Source organism: Onychostoma macrolepis, chromosome 05 (genome assembly GCF_012432095.1).
Source record: "Onychostoma macrolepis isolate SWU-2019 chromosome 05, ASM1243209v1, whole genome shotgun sequence".
NCBI classification, from domain to species: Eukaryota; Metazoa; Chordata; class Actinopteri; order Cypriniformes; family Cyprinidae; genus Onychostoma; species Onychostoma macrolepis.
In genome coordinates this window covers 1,691,716-1,709,069 of record NC_081159.1, presented here as the reverse complement: position 1 = coordinate 1,709,069, position 17,354 = coordinate 1,691,716, and the positions used below count along the sequence as shown (strand labels likewise).

The window sequence follows — 17,354 nt, the reverse complement described above, 5'->3', positions numbered from 1 at the left end:
AAGGACTTAGCCTATATTAGGATCTATCTTGAACGATACATTATTTTACATTTTTTAATTTATTATAATATTTTTTTTATTCATTTATTAATTTAATTTTAATAGCTTTCGTCGACTTTGTAACATTGTAATGCCGAACGAATGTTTTACACATCATTACTCAAATCTGTTACTGTGTGTGTGTGTGTGTGTGTGTGTGTGTGTGTTTTCGAAGCGCAAGTATTTCCTCTGAGATCAAACTGTGTGTTCATGCTGAACTTCTCACGCATCATGTTCGACTTCAAAGACGAATACAATTTTCGGTGCATTCGGCCCATAAATAATGAGCATTTTTAGAAGCGGTCATTGTTGGAAACAGCCGTCAGTCATCATTCATGGATGCAGGTACACAGGCGGCCCCTCTCATCAAGGCGAAGCGCTACCAGAGAAAACACAGATGGGTAGACCCCTGACGGAAGAGCCATGGGTCCGGGTGTCCCGGCCTTCCTGATGGGCCAAACTCATTACCTCTAGCCGGGAACAGGCTCACGCGAAGGGAGGCCCAATCCTCCAAACGCGCTCTTCCGGACCCAAATGTACTAAAGCAGGGAAATAACATGTGCGCTTCACTTGACAATGGACGGATTGTTAAAAGATTTAATTACAAAGGATGAATATAAACGGGCTATATATGAAAAAAAAAGGCTACTAGGCCTAGTAGGCTATCATATGCTAAATATTTTATTTTAAATGTTTAAATTCATCTTGTAATTAAACATGCACAATATATTGTAGCCTATATTTATATAGCCTACTTATAATTTATTTGTTCGTTTTAAAAAGGGTGTCAGAACATTATTTATTTATTTTTAAAAGGCTATGTGTATTACAATTTAAATAGTATAAGATGTAATTCAGCCAGAATATAAATACATTTAGCAGATTTTGGCAGCATATTTAGCATGCATAAAATGCGTAAAAATAATGAAATCTTTGTTCGTATTTTATTTTTATTTTTTTGCCTTTTTTCACAGTTTTAATAACTATTATCGCAGAGCATTTTGAAATGTCTGCATTTCAGGCGTGCATCGAGTTGTTACCACAAACAAAAAATTATACGACCAATTAGTCGTCGCTCAAATGGCTGGAAACATTGTTTAACCTTTGATACTTCAGAAAGTCGTTAGCTGTCAGAGGTCAAATGGTGTGCAAGCGTTTCTTTCCTCTACCATGGGATTACCTAAATCACGCTGGAGAGAAACTGTAGACGCCGCTAATCTATTTCAATAACGCCTCGCTTTCATTTACAGCGGATTTACAGCAATTCTGAGCATCTATAACTTACTTATTCTGTGCATACCTTTCGTTTTGTAACTGCACAGTATGTATTAAGCCTTCTTGTTATTCGTCCTGTTTAAATTGTGTTTAATATGGACACTGTTAATGTTAATATTAACATTTTCTCTCCAGTTCTTTTATTATTATTATTATTCGTTTTGTAGCCTGAGTCGGTGTATAATTTGCATGGTGTGATTTAGGCCAAAAAATAAAAAATAAAATAAATAAACCTATATTAGGTATGTATAATTTAGTAGTATTCAACCATTTCTTTTCCATTAATCATTCATGTGTTTTTTGTTTTGTGTTTTTTTTTTTTAGGTTGAAATAGGCCCAAACTGATAATATCACCATTCTCTATTTAAAAATGCATCAATATCAAATAAATCAAATAAATTTCAAGTTCTGGAGAGAATGAAAGCAGGGAGTTGCATTTCCTCCAAGTAAGGAAAGAGTTAGATAAAGCTTCTGGTAAACCTGGAGAAGAATTGCAAATGCTAATGGAACATGTTTAAAGGTAAAATATTTAATGTTTATTTTACAAGTTCAGCACAGTCATTCTGTTCATTTATTTATTTGAATTGCTGTACGTCAGTGCCACGTTACAAGCTTCACGGACCTGCTAAAGGTGGTCTAGCAAAAATTCATTTTCAACCAGGAAAAAAAACAAACATTTCGGGGCTTTTCAGCACCTTCAAAACAGCGCAACATGCAAATATTCCATCTATCTAGAAGCTCAATGGCTCAAGGGTGATATATAATTTATGGCTTTTTAAAAGCAAAAACAAAAAGTGCATCCAACACAAAAGTTCAATTCCAGTCCGTGATAATGCATTATTTGTCTAAAGAAGTCTTTGTCCTCCTCCTTGCTCCAAACACTAGTTATACTGTAGTTTCCAGGTGCCCTGCCATCCAGAGCTAATGTTAGGTCCACAGGGCTCATCCTAATGCTCCACAAGGACATTTGTGACATTTCTCCCGTCAATAAATATGACCGCTTCTCTTTCCAGCGGTTAGAAGCCACTGCAAAAGATGTGCCCGACCCAAAACTCAACATGTTTTGTGAGTCTGGGACTCAAGGTTTGTGTGTATTTTCTCAGTACGGCTCTCGGTCTGAATCCGATTTGGAGTGCCAATGGAGTCATTATCTGGGAGCGTAGTCGTAATTAGTCGGCGCGCTCGTTGCAGAGTACATGTTGGCCGTGGCTGGGTTCATGTGAGGGTGGTAACCGTGGCTTCTGATGCTCGGTGAGGGATACGGGGACGGCCGGGTTTTGGCTCCCAGATAGTGTTCGTAGGTGGTTGGGTATTTGTATGGATGATGGTGCAGGGTGTCTGGGGGTTGTGGGTGTCCTTCCAGGCGTAGCTCGTGGGGTGGGCTGCGAGGGCCGGCTGTGAGAGGCATAGTGTGCAGGCCGCCAAGGACTGGAAGGGCTGGGCTGAGGACTCGGGACATCAGCTGGTGAGTGGGGTCCGAATGAAGGGAAGTGCCGCTGGGGTCACGCTCGTATTCTCTCCTGCTGTCTTCTGTGTTTGGGACAAAAAAAAGAAAGTATAAGATTTTAAGGCAGTTTTTTCATGCATCGGTCAATTTTAAGGCAGTTTGGCTTTGTTTCAGACTAGTGGAAAGAAAACATCCAAAATTCACTTTTTTTTTTTTTTTTTTTGCACTCTTTGTATCTTTAAAGTTTTTTTTCAGTTGCACCAAAACAGTTTTATTCCTATCTCCTATATACACTGCACAAAAAGTTGTAAACAAAATAAATCCAATTTCAGTTTTTCTACTTCAAAAAGCAGTGTCTTTGTTACTGTAAAATGTGACCTTGGACCACAAAAAAGGGTCAATTTTTTAAAATTGAGATTTATACATCCTCTGAAAGCTGAATAGATAAGCTTTCCATTGATGTTAGGATCGGACAATATTTGGCTGAAATACAACTATTTGAAAATCTAGAATCTGAGGGTGCAAAAAAAATCTAAATATTGAGAAAATCGCCTTTAAAGTTGTTCAAATGAAGTTCTTAGCAATGCATGTTACTAATCAAAAATGAAGTTTTTATATATTTATGGTAGGAAATTCACAAAATATCTTCATGGAACATGATCTTTACTTAATATCCTGATGATTTTTTGCATAAAAGAGAAAGCGATCATTTTGACCCATACAGTGTATTGTTGGCTATTGCTACAAATGTATCTGTGCTGCTTAAGACTGCTTTTGTGCTCCAGGGTCACATTTGTGTGAATAGATTTCAATTTCAGTATATATCTTTAAAGGCCTTTTCTCAAAATTATTTTTTTTCAGTAGCACCAAAACAGTTTTATTCCCATCTCCTATCTACACTGTACACTAAGTTTTAAATAAAACAAAGATTATAGAAGTACATTTTACAAAAAAAAAAAAAAAATCTATTTCAGTTTTTCTACTTTAAAAGTTCTTTTTAATTCAATGTTACATGCAGTTTCTTTGTCACTGTGAAATTTACTAGCAATTTATGAGTGAAAATGTTCAGTGTATATTTTGAATGTTTTTACAAAAGGGTTTGTTCATATAATTTTCCTGGTTTTATAATACATTTTATTCCTAAAATCATGGTGATTTTGTTTATATATATATATTCATGGCTGTTGACAGATTTGTGGTGTGACAAAAGAGATAATATCCAAAATCCCTTTTGTATAAACTTTGAACTCTATTATGTGAACAAAATTAGACCATTAAACCATCTCTATCCAGTATTCAGATTTCTGTTCTGGACATGTATCAAATTATCACATTTTATGAGATGCAAAAAAATGCATATCTAAGCAATTTCATAAAACTTGTAATAAAAACAATGTTTCCAATTCCACCAAAAGTATGGTGATTTCTATTAGTTAAGTTCACCTGCGGTATCTTGCCTTAAAATATGATACAGTGCGAGATATAAGCAGGTGTGAGTCACAGTGGTCGTGTTATTTTTAGGATTATTTTGCACAATCGAACCGTTGATTAGAGGCCTGTTTGTGTACAGATAGATGCGCTGTTCTGAATGGCCCTTTACAAATGTAGGAAGCCCTGACAATGAGCTCAGGGAGCTGAACTGTGATGAAAAAGCGGTGTAATTTAGTTCGCTTGTGAAGTGAGATGTGCTGTGGTTGATTGGCAGGATAAGTCATAAATGTCCTTCAGCCAAAGAGGTGAATTCGCACAGGAAATCATTTTACACAGAGCGCAGGACTGAAAAATCTCAGTCTGAGCATGTCCTCTGGGCATGCAGCTGTTCAAACCTTTGTGTACTGAAATTTGCAGCGCTCAGCTAGACAAATGTAACTGTTTTGCCCAATGGAACGTAGATGCTGAGAAACCAAACAGACTGGAGCCATTACTCGACTGAAACTCCTAACTGCCTTTATTTGAGCCTGTTGCTCGTTTCTAGTAAATTGGCTTTTACACGGTAATCACAGCTGAATACGCTTTAGTGTTTATGTATGTGAATATACATTCCTGCATGGACTGTTTGATCAGTAATAGGCACACAACATAATCCATATACCAAATGTGACCATTTGTCTTGTCATGTAGAAATGTTCATTTGTAAACAAAGAATATTGTTTTAAAACACTTTTTTTTTTTTTTTTGTTCATGCAAAATGAGATTTTGTTAGCTGTGTTTTATATACAGACCTTTCTCTGTGCCGTTCTGCTGTGGGGGAGAGGACATGGGGTTCCTGGTTCGAGCAAACGCACTCATGATTTGCAGAGAGCCCGGCCTGTGATTCCTGGGCCTGGAAAGCAGGCAAGATAAAATCAGTGACATGCACTGGAATGCATTGTTTTAGTCTGTATGAATGAGTGCTATGTCTGACAGAATTCTAGCAAAAATATAATTGTCATTCAGAGCAATATATCATATTTCTGCTTACTTTAGTCATATAGCTATATATTATATGCATAACAGCATTTTTTTCATATTGTCAACAAAGTTTTAAAAGTAAAATGAATGCGTAATTTACTGTATAAAAAGTGCACTATATTTTAAAAAGCCAATAAATATAGTTGCATCTCTATTTTTAAGGTAAAGTTGGCAAATTGTACAAATAAACGTACTTAAAATGCAGTTATGCTACAAATTCTAATTCAGTAACTAATTTGTATGTTTGTTCTGTCGGCATTCACGTGCATTCATTTTATTTAGAAACGTGCATTACAATGGTCTTTACAATATTTCCAGTATTATTATTTATTTATTAATTTATTTTTTAAATCTTACTTAAACTAAAGCAAAAAGGAAAAACTCACCAGTCCTCCGGATCACAGTCTCTGAAGCCCTTGGCAAACGGATTGCTGGCGATTTTCAGTTGCGTTATCTGAGAAGAAGAGAGTGAAAACGTGAAAAATGTGCGGGTGCCAAATGAACAAATTCGGGTATTGACCTCCAATATTGTTCATTTATTTTTATCCTGACAATGAAATTGTTTATACAGGTAATCATTTCTCAAAGTCCATTCCAGAGCTTGTGTTATTATAAGGCGTTTTTTAAATTGTAAACTCATTTTTCTGCCATGTTACGCTCCAATTAATCGCGTATACAACAATGTTAACGAATGTGCGGTATTCCTGAAAGGGCGTAGACACTCGACGATTGTATTTATATTAACAATAACACATTTCAACATTTATTTGGACACAGATTGGAAACTATTTATGTTAAATATGAGCGCGCGAGCTAATGCCTCGTGGCTGTGGAAAAGCGCTCGATGAAGATGTGTGCGTGATTTTCCGGAATGAGTTGAAAAACAAATGTAAAGCCCGCGGTGAGAGTTAGAGATCAAGAGGTCAAACTGATAGAAGACAGAGCAGGAAAGACAGATGAAAAAGAAGAAAAAGAAGAAAAACACTGGACAGCTGCGTGAGAGCATCAATGACACATAGTCTTTATGCAGCGTTCAACTATCGTCAAGTGTATAGCGTTTTAAATTTAAAATTTTGCTTTTTGCAAAACTTATAAACAATCCTTATAAACAATTAATAGTTCTTTTAAAGGTAAATTGAGATCATATGAAAATAATTTAAATAATAAAAACTGAATTTTAAAGTCTAAAATATTCTCATGATAGGCTACTCGAATTTATTTCTATTAGGAAACTCGTGTTTTTCGAGTTTTTAGTGTTTAATTTTCTTTCGGACATAAAGTTGCATGGTTCAAAACAATAAATAGATAGATAACTATATAAAGTACTGTAATTTCCCCGTAACTGGTGATGGGTCTTTAATTGTGTGATTGCAGTAATATTAAAATCAGTGACAACAGGAAGGTGTTTCTAAAAAGCAGTAATTAGTGTCTGAGATGAGCACTTACTCTGTGGTTTTGATACGCTGTGACGGCGGTAAACCTAGTCTCCTCGAAAACAAATGTCTTGTAATTTTCCTCGGCGTATTTCTCACTGTCTTTCCTAGGATCCACGTACACCACGTGGAATCTGGGCTGGTATCTGTGCATGGAGTTCAGTATGATCTGCAAAAGCAATACATAATTGAACATGACTTAAAAAAAATATTAAAAATCAGGCACTAGAGCAGCGAGAATCAGCGAGAATCAGCGCTCCGTTTGGGATGAATTACGTGCCGCGCTTACGTGCATAGTCATAAACTTCTTATTAGGCATATTTAGGTTACTTCACATTAATAGGCTACATAAAAACGTGAAATAAAAACATTAAATTTGCGTTATTAAACTAAGAAGCACTCCATCGTATGCTATAAATAAACAACAATTAATGAGAACATGGCTATTACACGTTTCCCTGCTCATTTGTGTCGTTAACTTAGGTATAATTAACTTCCAAAATATGTATACGCCGGAGTAATAACCGTCACTAATTATTTCCACTGCGGCATTACAGTACAAACATAGCGATATTAAACAGGCCTACTGCCTTTAAATGTGCAGATCTGCCAGATCAGGCGTGATTCATGAATATAATTACTCATTCTTCCACTGGTCTGTGCTGTTTTCAAATAAATATGAAAGATGACAAAAGACGAATATCTCATAACTTTTTTTTAATGCAACATTATTTTTAAGAAGGTCTCCGTTTAAAAAATAAAAAATAAAAAAAAAGTAACACTTACATGTCCATTGTCGTCCAGTAGATTGTTGGTTAGTTTTAGTTTATCGAAGGAAACGATCTGTTTCATCCACTGCGCTCCTTTGGCAGGTGAGTCGGGGTGATAGTGCACTCTTCCTGGAGTCGCTGGATCAGCTTTCCCCGCCACCAGCCACGATGAACTGTGGAAGGCATACCTTCAGTATAGAGAAAAAAGAGAATGAGTGCTCCGTTTGGGGCAGTTGTGCTCTTTGGATAACACTAATCATATTCACCAAAATATGATTCACCAAATATGATTGACATTACGCAACGTTGATTTCGAAATGTGTTTATTCGTTTTGATGCACACATTTAGCGGTGTCTGCATACAGTAGGCGCATAAGTATGTGCCCTTGGCACTCAGGTTCATGGTATACCTGTATCGTTTATCATCCACCGGTAGGAAATCCATCAGGAGCATGTAATCTGCCATTGGGTCCATTCCAAATATTTTGACTTGAAATGTAGGAAACATTCGTCTGAAGAGGAGAATGCAGAAGTAATCCGTTAGTTAGCTATACACTGTATTCACGAGTAAACATATTTTCTATTTCTGGAATCATTTTATATAAATCCTTCTCTAATTTGACTCTCTTAATTGTGGTGGCGAACTATTTTTCCGCAAAATGTTGCTGACAAATTGGAATGTAGCCTACAAATACAGTATTGGGCCTACCTACGTTTATTTCCAGCGCACGTCGCAGCGTATCCCTCTCTCTCTCTCTCTCTCTCTCTCTCCCACACACATACACAAACACACACACAAGGATGCAATGCTCGATTGTGCAGAATAAACGCATAAGGACGCATGTTGTGTTCACAAATGCATCATTCTGAAACCGTGTAAGCCCCCTCTGAAGGCACACCACATGCTGCATACCAGTGAAAGTGATCCTGGAATCATTGTTCAGTGGACGCGAGAGTCTTTTCACGGCGCTAGTTGTGGATAGATGAAGCTAAAGTAGCTTTGAAAGTGGCTTTCCTTAGATCCAGTGCAGTCAGTACCTTTGGAATGACAGATGACCTTGCACACACACACAAGCGGACAACCAGTTAGCTCAACTATTAGCTCTTAACTATTAGCTGTTAAAATGTTTACTTTTTTTTTATTATTGCAATTTTCCCTTAATCTTCCTCTTTTATCCGCATCTGTCGCCGTTTAGTATCTTGTATAAGCAGATCATTATGAATCAAGGCCGTGACATTATAAGGGTCATCAATCTTGTTAAATAGAAGTCACGTTTATATCCACAGGTAAATATGTAAAATGATTCAAATGTAGCCTATCTATTCCATATGCCACCTTGCAAATAAATGTATAATGTTTAGCTTGCATTTAAATTAAGAGCAATATTAATACGCGTCTTTAGGCCATAAATAAAAACGTATTGTTGTTGCTGATTGAACCGGTAGCCTACTTGTAGTCTTATGATTTGCTTTTAAATAAAAGCACTGTTTTTGAAGGTTTTGGATATTTACGTTTTAAATTAGTTTTCCTTCATACTTGACCCAATTTTTTTCCCCTTTATTTTTTCCTAAGCAGGTTAATAACTAACAGCTTTACTTGTCTGTTCTGCTTACATTTAAAAATACACAGTAAAAAAATGAAATTGAAATTGAACACTGAAAGTAGAAATTTTTAATTGACTTATTTTATTGAAATCAAATCGATGCTAAATTTACAGTGATAAGTCAGCTAGAAGTGGTAAATTCATTTTTAATTTAATCCGGTTTACTTATAGATAAAGTCATAACAGATCGGGTAAAATATTTCAGAAATTGTGAAAAACTAAACCAGTGTAATTAAAATGTTATTGTTGTTAAACATGACAACATTATTAAATACATAGGGTACTTTTCTAATTGGACAGGATAGCGACGCCAGCTGATACACCGTGAAATAAAAAATATATGGTTCTGTGCAAATGTTTGAGAGACAAAGCAAATTCGACGAAAATATTATTAGAACACTCCGGGCTTTGGGGGAAAAAATCCACTTTTATGTGCAAAACATGTTTAGAGTCTGTATAACCAATATTAAAAGTTGACACCACGATATTAAAAGGCGAAGTTCGGGTGCCTTTTTTTTTTCAGAATAAAAGTCTAATTTGCTTGCGCAATCTAAGTATTGATTACGATGCATGCAATATTATTCCCCATTGAACTGCTCCGATTTTTAGTAGGCCACAGCAGCTGCAAGAAATTAACACTAAACTAGATGAACGGTGCTTCTATTGGTTTAGTGACCTCATTGTCATTATTATGCAATTGCAATGCTCCCTTTTGCCTTCCCCACATGTCGTTTTTATTTAAAAGATAATTTGCTGATAGAAACGTACCTTAGAGCATCAAATTATAATACTCCCTGGCTGAGGCCTGGCCGTATCCAAATACATGTGTGAATTTGTATCTCTCTCTGTCTCTCTCTCTGTGTGTGTGTGTGTGTGTGTGTGTGTGTGTGTAATTTATCTTAGTCTTACAGTGTGTATATATATTCATTTATTTTGCATTCATTTAATCACGGGCTGTTTTTCACGAAGTAAATGCAAAGTAAAGCTCGAGGTTCACCTGAATAAACAGACCGGCCTGTAAAAATAAGACACTATAGCTATGCATATGCTTGTGAATTAATGGTGAAAGCCAGTTAGGGGCCCTTCAGCACAAAGGTGAGCTAAAAATGTACTGTATCTCATGCTATCTGTCTTATCACTGTGTAAATACACACAATAGACTGTTTACACTTCATTGTAAATAGTCATGATTGTGCTAAGCTAATGCACTGTTCATGGTATTTATTCAGAAACGGACCTATTGAACTTTCTGACAATAAGATGATAAATGTATCTTTCCCGTGCAAGAAATAGATTTGAAGATGTCTTGAGTTGCTCCAAAAAGTTTCCAAGCGCATTAATTCCTTAACAAACTATATATAATGCTTAGTAGTTCAAGTGCATTGATGATTAAGCTTAATTAACCTTTCAAACTTCTGAAATGTGCATTTAATTGCATACATCGTTTGTCAGTGTTAAATAAAAATTTACTAAAGTAGTTTCCAATGCATTAATGTCGAGAAATTGTATTTAAAAAAAACTAGATGTCTGATTATCTTAAAATATACTGCTTAACACATCAGTATTTCAAGTAAATTATGAAGTTTAATTTACGTTTCAAACTACTGAAATGTGCATTTAATTGCATGTTAAGCATTATACAACGTTTGTCAGGGTTAAATAAAAACATAGCCTACTAAAGTAAGTTTCCTATGCATAAATGTCGAGAAATTGTATTTAAAAAAACAAAACAAAACAAAAAACTACATGACAGATTATCTCAAAATATAATGCTTAGCACATCAGTAGTTCAAGTACATTGATGATAAAGTTTAATTTGCATTTCTGTCCATTTTAATTGTATGTTTCGGTACTAATTTAAAAGTGACTTTAGTCTCTTGTATTTTTCTGTGCATAAATGTCGAGAGATTGTATTAAAAACAACAACTAGATGTCAGATTATCTCAAAATATAATGCTTAGCACATCAGTAGTTCAAGTACATTGATGATAAATTTTAATTTGCATTTCAAACTAGTGAAATGTACATTTAATTGCATGTTAAACATTATACGACGTTTCGGTGCTAATTTAAAAGTGACTTTAGTCTCTTGTATTTTTCTGTGCATACACTTAAAAATAAAGGTGCTTCACGATGCCACAGAAGAACCTTTTTTTGTCTAAATGGTTCCATAAAGAGCCTTTAACGTCTGAAGAACCTTTCTGTTTCACAAAAGCTTCTTTGTGGCGAAAGAAGGTTCTTCAGATTATAAAAAGGTAAGAAAGAGATGGTTCTTCTATGGCATCGCTGTGAAGAACCATTTAAGCACCTTTATTTTTAATGTCGAGAGATTGTATTAAAAACAACACCTAGATGTCAGATTTTCTCGAAGTTCTGTACAGAAATCTGTCAACTCACCTCCCAGCTTTTGTGACAATCATTTCAGTCCCAAGTTGATTAAATTCATCCCAGAGCGCCTTCATTTCCAACTGTACATTAATATTGGCTACTTTAGGGTTCTTTTTCACCAGCGTTTTGTTCGGCGTTGAGCTTGACGACGACGACGAGGAGCAGTTGGACGCTCCGGTGTCCGTCTGCGCCGGGGCCTGCGCTGGGTTGGATCCGGAATAGCTGTAGCCGTGCTGGGCTGCAGGGCACGGCTCAAACTGGCTTTCATGGTGGCTGTATGGATCCCCAGGGGAAGGAGAGAGATGGTAACTCCCAGGCGTATTGAGACTGCTCAGGCTGCTGGTCGTGAAGGCTGCAACATCGCAAAAATGGGACAGCTGCGTCAGCCACGGGCTTGATATTGCTGAAATCATTCCAAAAACCGGGTTTACAATTTGCGCAGGACTCGAGTTCAACAGCAACAATATGCAAGTGAACGCAGGGGTTCGCCTATATGATTATCAAAGAGAAAGTAACTTCACGACGTCCCAAGTGATAGTGTGCCGCGTGAATCCAAGAACTCGGTCTCCTTCTAGGTTAACGCATATTGCCTAGGTGAAGCAGTTGAGATGAAAAGCCGCGTTAGAATTGCCTTAAATCTGTAAAAACGCCTTCCTAGTTGGCTTTGTAGACGATCTAAACTTGTGCGTATTGGCGCTCCGTTGTTTTCAAAGGCTTGCGCGCTGTGAGCTGTTCCAAGCGGCCTCTGTCCTGCCCCTCTGCTAAACTGAAATCCAGACTTCTCTCTTATCTTTCGCATAGGGCCTCCCCTTTGCGATAAAACCGGTTCTTATTTCTATTTAGATAAGGAACTGCAGGTAATGTGCCTTTCCTCGCCTTGGGACGAGACTGATTGACAGAGAAGTGCGCCCCTTATAATGGGCTTTCCGGCACCCATTTACTTTTGGATAAGTGTATCGCCCACACCGCCCTCCTCTAACAATAGACTGGTTAGCTGGCACGACGGAGAGTAGGCTGCATTTTTTTCGCAAAGCAAACAAACACCCGCGCAACACGGACAAACAACTAAAGTCGCGAAGGAGCGACTATCCGGTCCGTTTCTAGAATGCTATTTCCTTTTGTTCGCAATTTGTTTTTGCCATCAGTTTTATCCGCGCCACCGCTCGACTGACAGGCTCATCCTTCTGGAATCTGAGTTTCCTAGATTTCTGTGACAAGCTTCGGTTTGCACCGCACACGCTTAATGTATGGTTTGTGTTATTTGAGGAGCAGGCAATGACTAGCCTGTTTTACAAGTTGTAGCTGAAGCGTAACTCGGGGGGAAATTCTAGTTGCGTTTCTGGGTAGCTACTGTACAAATTAGCGCGCGGCGTTTTATTTATTCAGTGCGTCGGGCGTAAATAGATTCAAATAGACGGAACGTGCTGTGTTGAATATATTTGCAATAGTGAAACACACGTGTCTTTGGCGTCAACTGAAAGTTTCTCAACAAACTGAGCGAGCCCGACAAATCACAAGGTTATCGTCAAGATCGTGCCCGTACCTTCAATCTCCCGCGTCACGGTGCTGTAATGCATTTTAATGGATCTGGAGCAGTTTTGCACCACTTGCTTGTCCAGGCTAGTGGCGTGTTTGTCAAACGCTGTGTTTCCCGCTTGATCCCTCGCTGAAATCAGACAGGCAATACTGAAAGCGTTTGCCTTTGGAGAAAGGGGACTACAGTCGTCCATAAGCGAGATACCGAGTCTAGGAACAGCGCTTCCGAGCTACTCCATGTCGAGAACACAGACAGTAGGCTACAAACAATAACTCGAAGTAGGCTACACAAAGTTGTGTTCTTTGAGAAAGGGCCTTTTGGCGGCGTCGGTGCTCTCCAGTGTTTGCAAAACAAACTATTCCCACGGAATTTGCTCTGCTTTATATGCTCCAATTAAAAGATCTGCTCAAACACGTCCGGCGGTATTAAAACATCGCGCTTCCACACACACGCACACACACACGCACACACACACACTCAAAAAACAGTTTTCTTCAGCCTCGGTGTCTGGGTGATGTCATTAGGGCTCGCTGGAGAAGAGCTACTGCGGGAGAGAATGTCAGAAGCGCGAGCTCCACGCCTCCAGTGCGCGGTTAAAAAAAGTGTGCATGCTCTCCGCGGGATGTTTTATTTGAATAGGACCTTGTCAATCACTGTAGCAAATTTGAATTCACTGGCAAGAAAAAAGGAAAAGAAAAAGAAAACGTCACGCGGATGTCCTGCTGTACTTTTACAGCAAATTATATGTTGTGGCTTTTCCCGCTAGTGCGCGCAGACGCTCTGAACTGTACACCAATGAACTGCACGCAGACGCTCTGAACTGCGCGCTAAATGAATCCAGCTTAAAGAGGTTGACCTATCAGTGCATTCAACAAAGCTTCCTCAGTGGCTCTTTGCAACATCTTGGGCTCACTGTACATTGTTCTTGAGCTGCTGGCTGCTCTTAATGTTAATTTATCAGATCATCATGTTGGTTTCAGGGGTTTAAAAAGTTATTTTTATAATTTTTTTTTAAATTTTATTTAAGAGAGTTCCACTGTGCCGCCAGGCTCTAAGCCTTTTTTGGTTCTAGCGTTTATTTTTAAAAATGCATAAGGAATTTTTTTTTTTTAAATCATTTAATCAAGCCTTTTTTCCTTTGTTTTATTACAATGCCCTTGTACACTGATGATACTTTTATTTTTACTTTTATTTTTTCATTTATTCAAAATGTCAGTTTGTGTCAGGTCATTTGCTTTTATTTAAAAGGCTTTTTGAGAAATCAACACAATAGTCCAAAATGAAAATAAAATAATTAATTTAAAATTGCTCGAGTACTATTAGGCCGTTCTCAATGGGCATATATGCTTGCTGAAATGTCTGCTTTTTTTCTTCTTCTTCGAATCATTCAGTCACCTTTCAGGTCTGCGCATCTAGATAATGACCCAAGTGCGCGTGAAACGTAAGGAGTGTATCGCGTGGCTTTGGCACTTGACCCTTCTCTCTGGTATACAATATCTAACTGGTTATCGGCTTATCAAGGTTCATAATTAATGAATAGAAACAAAAGTTATGTTTTGTTGACCTGCAGCGATAGCAACCGGATTGAATCTAATTTACACTCGGGCGATTGAATAACAGGCAAAAGCAGCGGGGCACTAATGAGATAACCTAGTTAACGACACCACTGTTTTCACTTCAGCTTAACACTATTTGTTTTTGGATGTTTATCTTACGCCTAGCGTGCTATCGGTCGTAAATAAATAAATGTATTTTTCTAAGGAAAGATTTGAGGTGTGTGGCCCTTTCATTCAAAGAATTACTAACAATTAGTTTATAGTGTAAAAAAATGCCCAATTCCAAACGTGCATTGACCTCCACTTTAAATTTCACTAATTTGGACCATTTGCATGATTTTATTAATTATAGGCTATTTGACTTAAGTCGTAAAGATTATCAAATGTAATCTTGTTGCATTATTATTTAGGCTAGTAGCCTAGATGTCACATTACTTTTTACAGTGTTTTTGCTGTATACAGCAATGAAACAGAAAACGAAATTGTTGCATTGGTGACTCATCCCTCAATCCAAAGTAGTCTTTCTTTCTTTCTTTCTTTCTTTCTTTCTTTCTTTCTTTCTTTCTTTTCTTTGGTTGCAGTGATTGTGGTTTTGTGCAAGATCAAGCAGCAGACGTGCGTAAGTATTTCCTTCTTTTATCAGATGCGTCTTTTGATTGGAGGTCACTTCATCACTGTCAGGTCGGAAGCGTCCTTTGTAAATACTCAGGTGATAACAGACACAATTCAGAGCTTGATAAAAACTGGGCAGACCGTAATGTTGCGCAACGGAAAATAGATTTTGCACGAGGAAAAATGAGTTGCATTTTCAAATAATAGTCATTAAGAAAAAAAAAAAAAAAACATGATTCCCCCCCCCTTTTTGTAAATATCAGTTGATTTAAGCGAACTCATTAACAGCGGATTTAGATTTTAGGACAAAAATGCATTTATATTTGTCTTAACCCAATTTGCCTTTCAGCTTCGGAAGTACTGTGCACCCTTTTTCCTTCTTTTTTTTTTTGGCACTACAAATCATATTTTAGAGTGGGAATACTAATAATAAAAAAAAAAAACAAGCCATATTGACTGTGCAGATTTTAAAGATTGGAGGCTTCTTTGTTATTGTTATTATTTTAGTGTCTGGACAAGCTCCTCTTTATCAATATGCTTTAAATGAATATCTTATGCTTTTCAGAAACTTCTTTGTTAGCCACTAAGTAATGTCTTTTGGAGATGTTGGACATTCACAGTTTGATAACAGTGATGCAAGTATAACATGAGTTATGTTTCAGTCTAATTTGTGGTTTGGATGCTGTTTTCAAGGGAGGCACTTTTCCTGTTTTGTCTCTCAGCGGCGCCTTTCAGAATCTACCAGGTGTGTGTGTGTGTGTGTTTGTGTGTGTGTGTGTGTACAATTTCTTTCTGCATATACCGTATTACATCTAAAGTAGAAGCCATTTCTATAAAATAATATAGAAAGCCATGTCTTTAAATTCTCCTAACGTTTTATAAATTATATTGCAAACATTTTATGAGGCTTCACAGGCCAACAGTCAATGCATATTCAAATATGAATAGCCAACTTGAATTGATTCAATTTGCTTTAGTAATTGAATGTTCGCGACTAATCATATGTAAGGCGCTAAATAATGTTAAATGTCAGCGATTTGTTTGTTTGAAGCAAAACTCTTTTCTGCCAAGTTCACGTTCAGTCCACATAGACTAGCGCAGACACACTGCTTGATAAATTGTTATATATTTTCTTTTTGTCATGATAATAATTATGTGGAAATTGAGAAAAAGTGTTATTTTTGTTATACTATATTCTCTCTTTTACCGTTTGGAGATGCTTAAATAAACATTCAATAATTAAAGATTTCCAACATGAAAATCACAGTAAATAATTTAGGTTAAAAATGACTAAACATTATTTTAATATGAAAATCACTGCTCACGATTCGTTTGTAGTTCGGATGATCAAACGATGAACCTTTTTATTTTTATTTTTTGCATAGTGGTATCATTTATTTTCAGAGATTATTTTAAGGCATTTATTTTACGGATCTTTTGTTGGAAAAATCACTTTCTTCTGGACTAAGTGCTTCTATAGTAAAAGAACACTCGACTGTAATGTACAATGTATGCAAATGTACAGAAGATATTAGCATAAATTGACTCCACAATCATATTAATATGATATTGTTCTTTAAATGCTGGATGCACCTTTAGGATCATAAGAAAATGAACGTATTAGCCTAATGTAAATGCTAATTATTTCCCGACAAATTGCCCTAATTTATTTGCATCTAGCATTTAAAAACATCATTATTTTAATATCGATTAAATGGAGAAGAATCTCGCCTGTCAGTATACGAATAAAGAGGCAATACTGCGTTCATGATTTAGTATTTGTTTTTATTTATTTATTTATTTCACATTTGGTTATCGAATTATTATTTATGTCATAATTCGCGGAAAACAGTATTGAAATAACTTTTCGGAACTTTTTTTTTTTTTTTTTTTGTATCTGGACTTCATATAGCCTACATTTACACGAGGAATAAGTTTAGTGTTTTTACGTTTTATTTCGGTCTTCATTTAGTCGTTGTATTTTTTCCAGAATTTGGGAAACCACTGTCCTTATTGTTTTTTGATGTGGCATATTAGATTATTTTTGGTGGTGCTTTTTGTTGTTACTGTAGCAATAGAAGCGAATGTAAAGGACGCTAGATCTTCTGTAGGATATTGGTATTTTTGTAGAAATACATCCTAACTTTTTGAGTTTTTCCCGCATTAAAGCGAGAGTGAACTGTGTGGTCCTGCACGCGGGGTTTGAGCTCTGCTGTGGTAACACGAGACTCGATGCCTCATT

General features: G+C 36.8%; 1 protein-coding gene across 3 annotated transcripts; it reads right to left on the bottom strand.

Moving 5' to 3' along the window:
- Window positions 1-1,823: 1,823 nt before the first annotated feature.
- tbx1 (T-box transcription factor 1) lies at window positions 1,824-13,641 on the bottom strand. Of its 3 annotated transcripts, none has more exons than XM_058777674.1 (8): window positions 12,951-13,641; window positions 11,417-11,810; window positions 7,826-7,927; window positions 7,432-7,603; window positions 6,659-6,814; window positions 5,599-5,666; window positions 4,984-5,084; window positions 1,824-2,844 (listed from the first exon to the last, which is right to left on the bottom strand). In XM_058777674.1, exons 1-8 carry the CDS (start codon window positions 13,135-13,137, stop codon window positions 2,462-2,464), a joined length of 1,563 nt encoding a protein of 520 aa, XP_058633657.1. In that variant the 5' UTR covers window positions 13,138-13,641; the 3' UTR covers window positions 1,824-2,461. The 3 variants fall into 3 exon arrangements, with proteins under 3 accessions (XP_058633657.1, XP_058633658.1, XP_058633660.1); XM_058777675.1 differs by having other exon boundaries at window positions 11,417-11,759; window positions 12,951-13,640; XM_058777677.1 differs by lacking the exon at window positions 12,951-13,641 and having other exon boundaries at window positions 11,417-12,910.
- Window positions 13,642-17,354: the final 3,713 nt, after the last annotated feature.

What these genes read in the sequence shown, in the direction of transcription:
- tbx1 (XM_058777674.1), bottom strand. Translation starts at nt 13,137, where the DNA reads ATGGACGACTGTAGTCCCCTTTCTCCAAAGGCAAACGCTTTCAGTATT. An exon ending in CGTGACGCGGGAGATTGAAG is followed by an intron (nt 11,811 to 12,950) that starts GTACGGGCACGA and finishes GAATGATTTCAG; the next exon opens with CAATATCAAGCCCGTGGCTG. An exon ending in GACTGTGATCCGGAGGACTG is followed by an intron (nt 5,085 to 5,598) that starts GTGAGTTTTTCC and finishes CCTGCTTTCCAG; the next exon opens with GCCCAGGAATCACAGGCCGG.